The sequence below is a fragment of the Neomonachus schauinslandi genome, chromosome 4 (assembly GCF_002201575.2).
Source record: "Neomonachus schauinslandi chromosome 4, ASM220157v2, whole genome shotgun sequence".
In the NCBI taxonomy this organism is placed as follows: domain Eukaryota; kingdom Metazoa; phylum Chordata; class Mammalia; order Carnivora; family Phocidae; genus Neomonachus; species Neomonachus schauinslandi.
Window position 1 is genome coordinate 116,558,303 of NC_058406.1, and position 16,408 is coordinate 116,574,710.

Below are 16,408 nucleotides of genomic sequence, written 5' to 3' on the forward strand. Positions count from 1 at the left end.
GAGCCTAGGATATTTCTACATGTGTCCTACATTGGTTTACTCCTGCATGCAATAATCCCATTATGTGCCAACAGTTCTAAGGATACATCCATACCTGCATTTTAGAACTAAAAAAGCCTCACCATTTCATCTAAGAAAATTACTAAAATTAATTGCTCAGTTGTACATTTTTAGGAATTAAACTTTTCTTATATTCTACAGTTTATACATGAACCCTTGTTTCACATTTTTCACTCCCGGTTGGAAAAAAGAAAAAAGGAAACGCGCATACTGTTCATAAGGAAATGGCTAAGATAAACACATGTGTGAATGTTACAGTGCAACAGGATTTTAGTTAACCTTAAGTATTGTTGACGTAAAATCCAAATTTTATTGGAAGATAAGGAGGGGGGATCCCTGGCCGCACTTCTCTAGTGGGTGTTTGAGCACCAATGAGGAGTAAATGATTTGATTCCACGGGCTCAGAGGATTTGTCAGCTGCCTCATAAGTATAATTCTGGCTCTTCATATCCCTGCTGCTTCTAATTTAGCAGGACAGGCTCATAATTGAAGCAAATTAACTATTTACACTTGCCACTTCTACCAAGGGAAGAGGACACAGCAGCAGGAAAGAATGAGTAGGAAATTACATTCTTGCCACTTGTGTCAGATCTGCCCTTATATAAACACATTAACAGTAATTTCATGAGGCGTCAAACATAGGAATAAATACTGAGGGATAAAATAATGAGGTGTTGCTATTGAGCTGAGCTGCTATGGCTAATATCCTTGGATATGAATTATGCATCCTGAAAGAAGGCATATGTTACAGTATTCAAACAGTTTCCCTGCAAGTGAGATCTGCTCATTAGGCTCTGGATCTGGAGGTAAATCTACTCTCCTCTTCCATGCACGACAGGACGAACGTTTATAAAAATATACTCCCCCGGCACCGTGGGCTGCCGTTTCTCCTGAATATACTCAAACTCCGAACAGGCCTTCCACTCCATTTTTAGCATAACAGCATGTTTATTTAGCTCTTTGGCTGAAGCTTTAAAGCCATTTAATGTAATGTAAACAAGAACATTTTGTTTGTAATTTGCTAAATGTATTACAGTCCAACTGTGTCTCCAATTGGGAACTTAAGGTTCATTTAGTAATTTACATCTGGTTCTGATTTAAGGTGACTTTCCTTTTCCACTTAAGAGCTGCCTTTCCGTGGCTAAAAAGGACCCGAGAACCCTTTTATAGTTCCTTGGACCAATCGCTTCGGCTTCAAAGCTGGATGGACTCTTTAATTTAGTAGGGTTTGATTTGTTCGCTATTGTCACTGTGGACCCAGATCTTATACTTCGGTGACCAGAATCAGAGAATTCAGAAATAACAGGGATAGACAAGAAATTTAGCTGAAACCTCATAAAAAAGATGCTGAGGGTTGCTGAAACTCCCAGGAGCCTATTATAAAGGGCGTGATATTGTTAAGTTATTATTTTTCACTCTCTGTAGGTTCCAGTCAGTGCAAGATAAGTAGCAAAGACCAACATCACAGCAATACTTATGTTTTATTTCCCTTTCTCCATCTGGTGCCTTCTGAACGACTTAGTATGCTTCTGCAATGGGCTCTCCATTTTCTTACGATTCATTAGCATTTAAAACCTCTGGTTGGAATCCCAAACACAATCCTCCTTCCTTTCCAGATTCAGCACCATCTTCCAAAGTATTAAAATGGGGAGATCTCTGATATGTGAAGTTTGTTCAGTGGCTTTGGTAGGAATGATTCCTAAGGGAGCTCTTGTGTTCCTGGAGGATTTTTATCGCTTCTTTCAGCTTCCTTTTAGTTTTTCTTCTTTGAGAGATTCTTCACAGAAACCAAAGTACATACAGTTGCTCCCTCACCATGGACTCTGAAAATAAAGAGCTGCCCTTCTGCAGTGGCTTCTCACGCCCACCTATCCTCCACAATGAGGAAGCATGTGATATAAACACACGGCAGCTCTATTAGTCATGTGCCCTCTGGCTGTCAAGAAAGCATTCAATTGTAATCTCACTAATGGCTGTTTTTCCTTAAATATTGTAATTTTCAGAGCCCCTAATAAATCATCAATAATTTTGTCCATTTTCCCCCGGTTTGTGTTTATATTTGTAGCTGTTCATAATTGTGGGCTATTACGACAACAGGATTTTTGAAACAATCGTGGCACGTGAAATCCTAGCTTCTACCCGAACCGGCTGCCTACACAATGCCAATGACATAACGTGGGGCTCTCGGAACACGCCTAAATTTTGGAGTTTAATGGTCTGCCTCTAATCCGCTCCAGCAACATTCCTTTAAAAATACATGGCAGGATGTGCGCTCCCAAATTTGAATATTAAATGAGGAGAAAATACAATTAATTTAAGTTCGAAACAGAGATCCTATATTATGTTGGCACAATGAGTCAACATAAAGGGAAAGAACAGGTGGTAATACACCATCATAACACTTTGGGGTATTTTGCTAAAATTCTCTTGATGCCCAAATGTGCATTCTAGGCAGGCATGTTCGCGATTGCTGGCAATTCTTGCAAACTGTGGGAGAAACACGGCCACCGAGCAGCCGAGCTATGGCCCATGTGATGCGGTATGCTCCCTTTCGTAAGCACAGTGTCTGATTTCATTCATTTGACCCTCTCTCTGCTTGTCCCCGGGATGGGCCTGCATCCTCTGCATGGAACGGACCATACTTTTCTGCATAATCTTCGGCCTCACTGTCTTTAGTAAGCAAGATCATCTTGTAAGAGGGAAGGATGAGCTAGGTTGAACCCCTGCTAAGTCAAAGGAGCATAAAGCACTTTAGAGTGACTCACTCTGCTACCAATACCTCGATTTGGTAATGGTACTCCATTTTAAAAATATTAATTTTTTTTAATGAGAGAAAAAGATGGTTATGTTTATTAAGGTATTTCCCCAAACAATCTCGGCATAACTTTTTAACACCTGGGTTCTGATCACAAAATTGCTTTGTAATATCCAATGAGTTCTACAGGCCAACTGTGAGAGAATTTCACCGCTTGTTTGTAAAACAAATTCCTCCCCCAGACCCCAACTGTTTCTGTTAAGACAGAACCTGAAGGCAGACTTGTTACGAGTTACTTAGTAAATTGGAAATAAAATGCACAAGAGAAAGAGGAAAAACATTTGTCATCACACGTATACAATTAGAAATCCTTGAATGTTACATCATAACTATGATCCTCTCTGCATTAGAAAGGATTGGCCCCAATTTGAAAGGTAGTATGGGAGACTGGGAGTAATTTTCCTTTTTAACATGACAGTTGAGAACAGTGAATCTCATACTCTTTGGGTCTGTAAATACTTTATATGGTCACACAAAAAGAAGGTGGAATATTGGGGCGCCTGGGTGGCTCAGTTGGTTAAGCGACTGCCTTCGGCTCAGGTCATGATCCTGGAGTCCCAGGATCGAGTCCCGCATCAGGCTCCCTGCTCGGTAGGGAGTCTGCTTCTCCCTCTCCCACTCCCCGTTTGTGTTCCCTCTCTCGCTGTGTCTTTCTCTGTCAAATAAATAAATAAAATCTTTAAAAAAAAAAAAAAAGAATGTGGAATATTATCTTAATGTTTCCCCTCTTGCTGTAATAAAAATAAACGGCCTTATTATAATAGAATTAGTGGGAACCACCTGCAGCACTATATTTGCTGCCTTGAGGAACTACCTGATTTTCATCATATGAATATTATTCTTTCCACCGGAGACATGGGTGTAGACACTGACTTTTAACGTCGATAACATGAAGGACCGATCCTGGGCTAAGGAAGGCCTTTGTACACCTCCCCCTTTTAAACCACTGGTCTTAAAACCACACCGGTTCCTCTAGCGAATGTGGGAAATAATTAGGAAAAGGTATCTGGGGTCAGGGAGATAGAGGAGAGGAGTCAGACGAGTGAGAGCACAGGCTACTGATGTTTTGTGGAATAAAACTGTCGGAAAAGTGGAAGCTAAAGGAGCAACATACGAGCCTTGGAACACCACGCCCAGCTTAGTTGCTGAGTCTTGGGTAGAGGGGAGGGCGGAGTCTTCAGAGGGGAATCACTATGTCCTCTGATGAACGAGACTTGCTGCACAGAACCCCTAGGGAGAGAAATCACTTTCTGAATGTCTTCTCTGGGAAATTTTATCTCACCAAGCAAAAGAGTTTATAGTATTGAAGCTTGGTGCCTAACTAAGAATACACACAGTGGTAATTGAAGTAGAGAGAGGGGTGTGTCCTGGTGTGTGGCATCAGGGGTGGAACCGGGAGGCATTACGGTTATGAAATCTGGAACAAGGATAAGGTTGGGATTCCTGGTCTATACGCAGCTAGTTTCTCATTCGGTAATGCTCTACTGAGTGGAAGAGTGAAGTTACTGTAGAATCCCACCGTGAATGTCCAGCATCAGCTGGGGACCACACCTCAGCTTTGGGAGTGTGAGAGCAAACTCATCTGTGGTAGGACAGAAATCGGCTCTAAAATCCTGAAACAACTATATTAGGTTTTCAATAGAAGCACAAAACACGATGTCAGCTACCCTATTACTAGTGAGATGGATATTTTAATTGAGTGCACAGAGAATGTTTCAGTGGTGTGTCTTCTGTCCTGGAGGATGACTCTTGCAACACGGTGCTCCACATGGTAGGCCTGTGCTTTCCTATGAAACCATCTCTGGACCGGCAATCTTGAAAGGGACGTAAGAAAATGTGTGGAGATTTCAGACTGTCAAAGGTAGCTTTGGCTTACAGAAAAGAAGGCTTGGGGAGAACTGGGGTGGGGGTTTGGGTTCTATGTTCCTTAGCAACCAGTTTTACTATTTCCACTGTAATTGATTTCACAGAGTGGTAAGTTCTAGTCACAGTAATTCCATGCAGCAGCCAAGTAATCTTAGACAAACCATTCAATAGAATGAGGGAGTCTGTTTTGTTCTCTGCTAGATCTCCAGTGTCTAGAACAGTGCCTGGGGCCCATAGAAAATGCTCAACAAACACTCGTTGAATGACATGAGTAAAGCTAACTATCTGGCTCTATTGCAAAATCTACAAAATTTAGATAAAAGTGTCTATGAGTATTCAGCTGACCAAATGAGAGAAATCATGTGGAAAGTATTCTTAAAAGAGTAAGAAACTGTATACATTTAGTTGTTGATCGATATTCACAATATAGAGGTCCTTCTAGATGTACATATCTTTGAGACTTTCTGTTTCTTACATACTTCCCTGGACCTGATGAGGAAAGGTAAAGGTCTCTATCAAGAATCAGCTGTGAGACTACTACATCATTTTACCGTTTGGTATCCTGCAGCAGCTAAAGCTGCGTCTATATAATCATTTCAATGACTATAACTTAGTGATGATGCTTGTCTATTTCTTTTTTTCTTTTTGACAATGACATTCTAGATGGCGACAATGGCAATTTAGTCCCGGGTTTAGAAATATGGATCAATATTGCTTCTTCGTTGAGGTGGGCTACATCTATGTACTGAAATCTTGGCTCTGTCTCCATGATTCCCATCCTCCTCAAGATGTTCTGGACTGCTTCTGCTGTGGCTGAGATGCAGAGTGCTCCACATGGCCCCCCTCGGCATGGTCCTCTCATCATGGCAATCCACACCAGAAGAAAATAACCAGGCATCTGGTCCCATTTAACACAGCCTAGAAATACGGTATATGTGGGATTGAATAACATGCTCCAGTGGTCTTTAGGGAACGGCTAAGGGTAGAAACCCTTAAATTTGAGGTTCATTTAGCAAAGAGCAAAGAGGGTTTTGATGACCAAAGGGTAAATAGTAAGTGCTTAAAGAGAGGTGTGGACAGTTTTCAAAATACTTTCAGTATTTTTTTTTTTTTTTTTTAGTCTTTATGATCACACTGGCCACATTAAGGAATGATATCATCCTGGCTGGGACATGTCAAAGTCCTTCCAAAAGTAACTACAGTATATAAAACTTGAAACAAAGGAAACTAACAGGCTATTTATGAAGGAGCAATAAAGGAGTATAAAATTGGGCGCCTGGGTGGCTCAGTTGGTTAAGCAACTGCCTTCGGCTCAGGTCATGATCCTGGAGTCCCGGGATCGAGTCCCGCATCGGGCTCCTGCTCAGCGGGGGGTCTGCTTCTCCCTCTGATCCCCTTCCCTCTCGTGCTCTCTGTCTCTCATTCTCTGTCTCTCAAATAAATAAATAAAATCTTAAAAAAAAAAAAAGGAGTATAAAATTATGTGAAAGTCTCCCGAAGTCTGGTTCTGATGGGGCACATTCTCAGCCTTAGTTCTGGCACCAGAAAATTCACCCAAAGTCCCCCGAAGCCATTTTTTTTAGAGTGCCTACATGTTCTTAAAGTGTGTCAATTGCCACTCCACTTTGGATTCTTTCTTACCTGTTTTTGCTCTTCTCCTAAACCATCCCACATCGAAGCCACAATTTTAGAGACTTCACCAAAGGTAGCATTTGGATTTTGGCCCTTGATGGCAGCCTGAGTATCACGAAAGAACAACGCGTAGGCAGACACAGGCTTCTGGGGCTCATTGGGGTCCTTCTTCTTCTTCTTTTTGGGGGTTTTTGGCTTTTTCCCCAGGTCAGAGGCAGGTCGCTTCTCTCCACCGTTGATCTGAAATAAACATCAAATTAGAATTACTGAGGAACTGAGAAGATTTGGCAATGCATCATATTGCTCCCCTTTGAAGCTTACACAGATATGCTTGCCCACACTTATCACACAAACCCAGACTTTACTGGGGGGCACTTGGTGTTTCGTCAGTGTTGTTTTTCAGGCAAAACTAACTTTATATTTCCTGTACTCTTCATATTTATCCTTCTTCTAGTCTAATTTAAAATAGTCTTATTGGTTCTTTTTATAATATTATTATACTGCTAAATATTATCCCTTGCCTGTCAACTTTTCATTTTTCTTATTGGGGTTGCTGAATGACAAGCAGCACTGTAACTGTGACAGCAGCGGATTCCTCCTATTGTGTGAACAATCTAACTTGTTTTCTTCTGGGAAGTTTATCCTTTTTTTCCTAAGTATGATTTTAAAACCATGGTGGGCGACATGTCCAATAATAAAGTTGAGTAGCTTTTGATGTTGCATTTAAGGTCTCTATAAAATGCTATTGGGAAAACCTAGCAATGCTCATAATTTAGTGACTGGCATAATCTAGGCAGATCAGTGCTGCTCAGTGGAACTTTCTGCCATGAGGGTAAAGTTCTATAATCTCCATTATTCAAAATGGTAGCCACTTGCCACATGTAACTAATGAGCACTTGAAATGTGGCTAGAATAAATAAGGAGCAAAATTTAAAGTTTTATTTCATTTTAATTGCTTGAAATTTAAAGAGTTACAAGTGGCTAGTGGTCCTCATATTGGAAAGTGCATCTCTGGAAATGAGGTTCCAGATTCTAGACGTTTCTAGAACAGCTTTATACTCAGTTTAAAAATTGATTCCATTTTCTCCATTGTCCTCAAGTACGAATATTTGGATGCTTTTAATCGTTATTCTGATGCAAGTGGGAAAAGACACATTGTTTTGAAAACATCTGCATTTGAATATTACCTTTGATATTAACTAATTATATGTGATGCACTTCACCTGTATAGAATGAAAGATTTTGGCTAGGATTTCTCTCTAGCTCTACAATTCTATGAATCTACTTGAGTAGCAAATAGTGCTGACTCTGTTGGGATCTTCTCTTCGGGCTGCTCCCAACATAAACGCGCATGTGCATGATCTCCTGATGATGCTGCCATTATCACATGAGGTACTATACCTTCACCTTCTGTTGCTGTTGCTTTTTTGCTCTCTGCAAACATATGTACAAACAATATGTATTTCATCCAGACAAACTGCTAGACAGGGGAGTTTGTGTAAAGCAGCTACCAGCAATGGAGAGCCAGCTTGATATCCAGTGGATATGCCACCAGAGGATCTAGACTCATGCCCTCCTTTACTATCCTTTAGCTGTGCCACCTTGGGCGAATGATACAATTTCTCTGGGCCACCATTTTCTCTGCAAACCAGTTGAGGTGTCATTTTATGATTACTGAGATGGTATATATTTATAGTTGTTTAAACTTTAAAATGATATTCTAGTGTTAATCATGATGTGGTAGGAACGTAAAAACATCCACAGAGTGAAAGGAAAGAAACGACCTTAACATTAATTTGTGAAGCCATGTGGTCATAGTTTAAAAAATATGCTCCAAGAACCAAAGAGAGCAAAAAAGCTACGTGAATTTTTGGGCTTTGTTTTTAGTGAGAAAGATAATTAAAAGATTATCATTTTGAAATTGTCTACTGAAGGAGATCAAACACCCCCCGTGGGGACAAGGATGCTTTGAACCTGGCAAACTAAGGGAGATTAACGCTAGAAGATAACTTCCCCAGGATAGATCTGAGAGGTGATCCTGTTAAATCATTGGTCCCCATGTAAATCTGTGAGAGGTCTAGCATGTTGGGACTGAGTTGATACTGGGCAAACTGCTGTTCGCTCTAAACTAAACATGCGGGCAAGTATGACCTAAAACAGCAGCTCTCAAATATGACTGCCCGTTAGAATCACCTGGACACTTCTAAATAATATCCGGAAGTCCAGGCTTTATACTAATTAAGCAGAATGCCTATGAATAGGTCATAGCCTCAACTCTAGGGTCCTGATTGGTATTTAAAATACTTGAGAGACAAAGCCAACAAAAAAGTAAACTTTCTCTTTGCTCCTGTAGGTTACACATAGCCATATCTTTCTTTCTTCTCTTCACAATCAAACTCCTCCAGGTGGTTGCCTGTGCTCGCTGAATGCAGTCTCTGAAACTTGCCTCAGTGTGCCTTCCCCATCACTTAGCTCTCAATAAGGTCCCCCAGGGCCATTTTGCTAACCTCAATGGACTTTTCCACCTTCCCCTTACTTGATTTCTCTCTGTGAATGCCCTCTCTTCCAAGGGTTCCCTGACATCGCAGTCTCTGGCTCTTACTCTTCTCTGGCTGGCCTCTCTGTTTCCAGAATCATTTTTTGGCTCATCCTCCTCCACCTGGCCATTCAATTGTAGCCTTCCTGATGTCTTTTGCTGTAAACTGTCTTCTCTTGTGAGTTTGTACTTAGGTGATCTCATAAGTACACAGGGTTTCCATTATCTTTTGTGGGTGGATGACTGTCAAACTCATGTTGCCCCTGAATTTTGAACGCATTGAAACAACTGCTATTTGACGACTCTATTTGAAAGACTTATTAAAGTATCTCAAACTCAATCAAGTTTGTGTGATTCACTCGTATAGTTCTGTATATTTCTTGATAGCACATATCAGACTTGTAATTAATTATATAATAATTTATATGTTAGATCTTCTCCCAACCCAGAGTGTAAGCACCGTTAGGGCAGGTCCATGTGTGATTTTGCTCACTAGCACTTCTCATGGTTCCTGACACATAGTAAGTGCTTAACATTTGTTATAATAGTAATGAAAATAATAAAAATAATATAAAGCATATAAAACATAAAATAATAATATAACTTAATGAATGCATCAAAGCATAAATGGTTTCTGTTACAGGAAATTAAACCACACTAATTTCCTTGAGAACTTTAGGACAATATGCAAATATGTGGTAAGACAGAAAACAGAAGTTTTCTAAAATTTTTTAAAAGCATTTGACATGTTAACAGTAATGTCTTTGGCTTATAGACTGAGTCTTTATGATTTTCTTTTTTGTATTTTTCATACGACCCAAATTTTTAAACATGACCATTGCTATATTCATAATAATAAATATTTATTAAAAAGAGAAATAGAAAGGAGTCAACAAAGTCTACAATGAATAATATTAAAAATAGAGGGAACATGATATTAGAGGTCATATTGCATCAAGGATTGGAAATATTTAGAAATAGGGAACAAAGTGTAGGAAAATGAATGCTTCTCCATATGGAATATTACCTGGACTCATTTTAAATTTCAGTTAAGAAATTAGCAAGCTGACATATCCAAATCTCTACGATTGCAGATTACATCAATCTTTTTGGAAAATAATCAAATGTCAATCACAGAAGTAAATCTCCATGAGGCAATGTAAATGTACTTATTAAAAGATTTCCCCAAATTATGTAAATAATTTCCCGCCTCCACCATCCAAATCGGTCTTTGAATCACTGATCTCCATGCTGCTTTCTTTTTTAAACTGTTATGTGGACCGTAGGGTGCAGGTTTTAGATTTGCTGAATGTGTGGTGCTGTGCTGTAATAGGAGAATTAAACTCTGGTATCTGACAACACGGCCCTACTTTCTAACGATGACCCAAGGAAGCAGGATAACCTGTGAGTACCAGTAAGAAGTTCTATCAAGGGTATCAAAACCACGAATTATCATGTCGAAGCAATGTATGACAACCCTGTTGGGAATTCTAAACAGTTCTCGGCAACCAATCCATTTTGTGGTCTGGAAGGTTTCCCTCTTTCCCGGCTTGTCCTGTAGGGTTAGCCAGATGTAGTCTTGCTCAACCTCTGTGTTTTGTTTAGTAGAAGCAAGCATTTCATGAGTTCTTCCTCCCATTTTCAAGGCTCAGGATACGCCATTTATGCATTATGGAGCGTAACTCGGGGGCTTCAACTATTTATCTGATTGAGTAGCTGAGAGGCCCTACACTGTGAAGGTGGGGTGTTATCCCCACAGTCTACCAGCCAGTCTCATGGCATTTCATCTGCTTTGTCTTCACGAGGCCTCAAAGCAAGAGCATATCGATATACCTTCCTTTTATTTATTTATTTATTTTAAAGATTTTATTTATTTATTTGAGAGACAGAGAGAGCTAGAGAGCACAAGTGGGGCAGAAGAAGAAGCAGGCTCCCCGCAGAGCAGGGAACCTGATGTGGGGCTCGATCCCAGGACCCTGGGATCATGACCTGAGCCGAAGGCAGATGCTTAACCTACTGAGCCAGCCAGGTGCCTTGATACGCTTTCCTTTTAAATACTCAGGCTAACCTCCAGAGGACCAAGCTAAAGGACACACACAAAATATTCATGTCTCAGGATTCACCACCTTTCCCTCAGTAATTAAAGGAGATCACTACCAATATATTCTTAGATCATGCTATTTTGACCACTTACAGAATTGTGCTTATGGAACTGAACTGTGATTTAAACTAACACCCTGACTTTCACCACAGCTGACAGAGAGGAAAGAGCAAAACCAAAAACAATGTATGAAAGATCTCTATTTTTTTTAAATAAAATGTGCTTTGAAGGGAATCATTTATTATATTGCTCTGCATTCTTTGTATAAAGACTTAGTGGGTATGCACATCATCTTTGCTTTTAGGCTGCAATATAGGGGAATGAAAATTCCCTGTTGCGGTTTGTTATCTAATGCATCCGAGTAGCTGGGCAGTGCTATGTGAGGTTCAAGGGTGTCTGCCACATGAACCTCCTGATGTGAGGGAGTCCTATTTTTTATTTTGCATTTTTCTTGTGTTTCTGAGGGTACAGAAATGAGCTGTTATTTTAGATTCCATGTAATGAACTTGGGGATTTATAAGATCTGCTTTCTGGAGGTAGTTTCATCGCATATTTAAAAAACACGTGATCACTGCTCATCTGCAAAGCCTCCTTGAAGAAAAAATGTTGTTACAATTTGGGTCCACTTACATGTCAGTAACAGATTGCATTTTGAAAGATACCTGGCTCTTCTGACCATCAACTATTTGGGATGGACACAATGATGAATATGATTGTGGCGGAAAAATTAGCCAAATGGATTTATAATAGGTCCCTGGACCTTAATTTTGAGGGTTGTTTAGATCCTGAATTCCTATATAGATGGATGAAAGCTTATAATTCTACATCCTCATTTTCTAAGAGGCCCTGACTTCTAGATTCTAGAGCAGCATTATCACATAGAAATTTCTGGAAAGATGTAAATATTCTCTGTGCCATCTGAAAGGGGAGCCACTAGCCACATGTGGCTATAGAGCCACAACTGATAAAGTGTATTGTTTATTTATTCGATTTTAATTTTGTTAAATTTAAAGGTACACAGTCACGCATGCCCAGTGGCGACTCTGTTGGATAGTACATTACTGTGTACTGGGCATTGTTTAGAGTACAAGATTTCTTTTTTTTTTTTTAAGATTTTATTTATTTATTTGAGAGAGAGAGAGAATGAGAGAGAGCACATGAGAGGGGGGAGGGTCAGAGGGAGAAGCAGACTCCCTGCTGAGCAGGGAGTCCGATGCGGGACTCGATCCAGGGACTCCAGGATCATGACCTGAGCCGAAGGCAGTCGCTTAACCAACTGAGCCACCCAGGCGCCCTCTTTTTTTTTTTTTTTTTTTAAAGATTTTATTTATTTGACAGAGAGAGACACAGCTAAAGCAGGAACACAAGCAGGGGGAGTGGGAGAGGGAGAAGCAGGCTCGCCGCTGAGCAGGGAGCCCGACGCGGGGCTCGATCCCAGGACACAGGGATCATGACCTGAGCCGAAGGCAGACACCTAATGACTGAGCCACCCAGGTGCCCCTAGAGTACAAGATTTCTGAATTCACCAGGGTTCTAAGCATGGAGAGTTCAATTGGATCCCAACATCACAGTCTTTAGAATAGAGAAGAAACCATCTAACACCAAAAGAGAAACTCTCCACGATGACAAGCGCCTTGAAAGTGAGGACCAGGCGCCATTCATCTTTCCTTTCTCCCAGCCTCAGGGTGGGATCTCACAGGCAGTGGATCACCACACATGCTCACTGCTGTGTCCCCCAGCACTGGGCAAAGGCGCAGAGTTAACAAGACAAAGGACCTTTGACACACGTATAAAAGTTGGATGAAAATCCTAACAACCACGAACACGGCTGGATTGAGGCCCTGACTGTCATCCTGATCACCTACAGATTTATTTCACATTCAACTAAAACACTAATGAATAAATAAAGACATACACAAATGCATAAATAAATATTACTCTCACATCAGCTTTACACAGATGCAGTGCCTCATAAACTCACTTGGAGACATAGATTTATTTCTAAAATCCCTAGAGGTGTCCTTAGGCTTCTGGTAATCCACTCCTGTCATGTCGTATTGCTTAATTATAGTGATGTATTTAACTTATTTATCACAAGAAAACAATAATTTTTCACTTTAAAAAAGCATGTGGCAATGGCGTTGCTTAGATAATACTTCTTAAGAATACAGAGTACAGGAGTTAAGACTCTCAAGGAAAGAGAATCACTGATATTGAAATGTCCCTGGAGAAGTTAGAAACGTCTATAAGCATATTTAAAATAAACTGCCGCGGTCCCAAAGCCTTTAATGGAGCTGGGAGAGCTGTTTAATGCACACTATCTTGCAGTAATCGCTGTAGTTTAAAATAGATTTTAATCAAGCACCATCTGCATAATAGGCTGAACAAACAACACAGAACTCCACTTATAACTCTTATCATATAAAGTAAATATTATAAAATCTTCACCATAGAAACAGGGCACATCACAGCACTTTTTGTGATGGTACTGTTGCTGTAAGTAAAAAATTTTGCTCCTTAAATTCATTCTCTCTTTCCTTTCTAAACTATGCCATCTAAAATCCCCTTATGAGAATAAATTCAAATAAGCATGGAAAGTTAAGTCATCTAGTTACTGTGAAATCAGCAAGGCTGTAATACTTCTTTCATTTTGCAATCAGGTTTATTATTATCATTAATAATAACAGTACATTCAATGACTCAAAACATCAATTATAAAAAAACGCTTATGAAATGCCTTACTTTTGAAATGATTCACAAGCGTGAATCTGTATCACAGTTTATAAGACAAATTCATTTTTAAGGATCCCTGATTCTGCCAAACATAGCTGAGTATTGTTTTAAGATGGGTTTAGCAAAGATGCTCAGTGGCCTTATGTCAGGCTAGGAAATTTAGGCTACTGTCTAGAAAAATTACTTTAAAGTGAGGGACAGAGTTGATTGTAGTCATATATACCTATTAGTTATATTTATCGATTTTGTTGAATTCGCTTGGTCTTTTCCAAATTTGCCTGTCTGGGGCAATATGTTTACTTCTTATTCTTTTGGATCGAGGGTTTCTCCTGCCATAGATAGAATGCTCAAGAATGCTGGCATAAGGTCTTGGGGAATAAAATGCCAGGTGCTTATATTTAACCTCACTTTATTGTATTCCATGAATTAAAGAAGTGTGCTCACTTATCTAGGGCATGAATCATCTAAGCACATATACACCTTGAAAATGCTTTTCCTAATATAATTTAATTACTTTAATGGATTTTAGGAGCAACTATTTCGAATCGGGTACTAACTGGTTGTTTGACTGAATTTTATTATTTTCCCCAGAACCAGTTCGTCAGACTCAGCCTTAACCAATGGGATACCTTATTTTGATAAATGAGGAGTATGTATTTTTTTAATTGCGGGGTCTAAGGAAGTCTTTAAAAGTATCATACGTATTCTAGTATATCATGTGAAGTGTTGAACAATTGCATAATAAACACAACTCAATGTGGAAAATCCCAGACTTTGCAGTCCTAATTTGCTGTCCTGTTGCTAGATAATGTGACTTGACATTTGGTTTTAACATCGCTTGATTTCACTTAGTGTTTGTAGATACCTGTCTGCTTATCATTTTTACTTTATTCAGGAATCTTCTTGCCTTCAGAACAGTGGTAAATAAAAAGCACTTTTCTAAAAGCTTATTTAATTGTTGCTCTAGTGACTTATCCTATTTGCTTTGAGAAAAAAAACAAAAACAAAAACAACACCTCTTTCTGTCCAGCATGGCAAAGCACACACATTGATGAACTAGCAGATTAGTAAGAAACTCTTAAAAGCAAAAAGTAAGCAAAAGCAGGAACTCAAAGGAGTAAGCAGACTACTGAGGGCAGCTTTCATCCTGAAGATAGTTGCTGAGCCTGGTAAAATTGAGTAAAAGGCACAATAGATAGAAGACAAAGCCCATGGCTGACTGAAAGCGGGGTGCTTAATGGGAGGGTTCCTATCAAAGCCAGGACAGAAAAGAATTAGACTCTTAGGGCTATGCTGGGATAAAACTACTTCCCCTGTATGCACCCTCTCAGAACCTGCAAGGAAAATACTGAGTGTGGAGTGGAAAATATCTTTTGTGATAATTCACCAACGGAAACCAGCATTTGTTAAGGATTCATACCCTGAACATACTACTTGAGTGACCTGAAAAACATCAAGCCAGGAGTGGTTCTAGATTGTAATGGCCCAAGATGCTTGGTAGAAGCAAATGCAAATCATCCTTAGAAGAATCCCTTCCTTGGACCTCCCTTGGACCACATCTGATAGAATCCTCATAAAGTTCTAATGAGCATCAGCTCATATGCTAAAAGCCAAAAAAGCAAAATGGAACATGGCATCAAAACCAAGAGCCAGCAGCAACTACAGACGATAGAAACAGACCTCAAAAGACTTAAATGTGTTGGAATTAGCAAACTGTCAAAGGAACAAAAGGATGAGATATATGGAAAAAGAGCAAGCAACTCAAAAGGCAGCCCAAACAGATTTGAGAAAGAACCAAATAAAACTAGAAATAATAAATAATTGCAATGAAAGCCTCAGGAGATCAGCTTTAATTTCTGATCACATCGAGCTGAAAAGAGAATTATGAAGTGAGAAATCGACATAAACAAATTAATCAGAAAATAATATAAAGGGGCAAGAAAATATGAAAGAAAGTCTAGCATATGTCTTATCAGAATTACAGAATGACAAGGGAGCAAGGATGGGGTAGAGTCAATATCTGAAAAACATGAATGGCTGAAAATTTCCCAGGACTGATGTAGAATAGAAATATTAAATTCACAAATAAATTTAAAGACCCACACACATCACAAGGAAGCCGCAGGATATCAAAGGCAAGAGAAGACCTTAAAACTAGTCAGAGAATAAAGGCAGATTACTTTCTAAGAAAAGACAGTGAAGCAGTAGAATTCTCAAAAGCAATAATGAAAATCAGGGTATTATGGAATAATAAAATCTTCACAAGGATAGAAGAGAATCATTATCAGTCTAAGATTCCATACACAGTGAGAGTACTTTTTAAGGCAATCGTGTTCCCAATATATCCTCATGAAAGAAAAATTTGAAGGCATAGGGGAAAATGATGTCAGATGAAAGAAAATACTAAATATGTAAAAAAAAAAACTGAAGGAAAAAAGGCTGTAAAAATAATCAAAATCATGTTTCATAGAGTTTATTAAATTACATAATTTAATTAAATTATGATTAAAGCAACAGCAAGAGGGGGCCTGGGTGGCGCAGTCGTTAAGCGTCTGCCTTCAGCTCAGGTCATGATCCCCTGGGATCGAGCCCCGCATCAGGCTCCCTGCTCCGCGGGAAGCCTGCTTCTCCCTCTCCCACTCCCCCTGCTTGTGTTCCCTCTCTC

At 39.6% G+C, this 16,408-nt stretch overlaps 1 protein-coding gene across 3 annotated transcripts in view; it reads right to left on the reverse strand.

Moving 5' to 3' along the window:
• TOX (thymocyte selection associated high mobility group box) overlaps positions 1-16,408 on the reverse strand; it is a 298,213-nt gene that overhangs the window by 26,988 nt on the left and 254,817 nt on the right. For all 3 annotated transcript variants that reach the window (XM_021688227.1, XM_021688229.1, XM_021688228.1), the window contains exon 5: positions 6,383-6,613. In XM_021688227.1, coding sequence (XP_021543902.1) covers positions 6,383-6,613 — 231 coding nt within the window. The remainder of the gene's footprint in view (positions 1-6,382; positions 6,614-16,408) is intronic.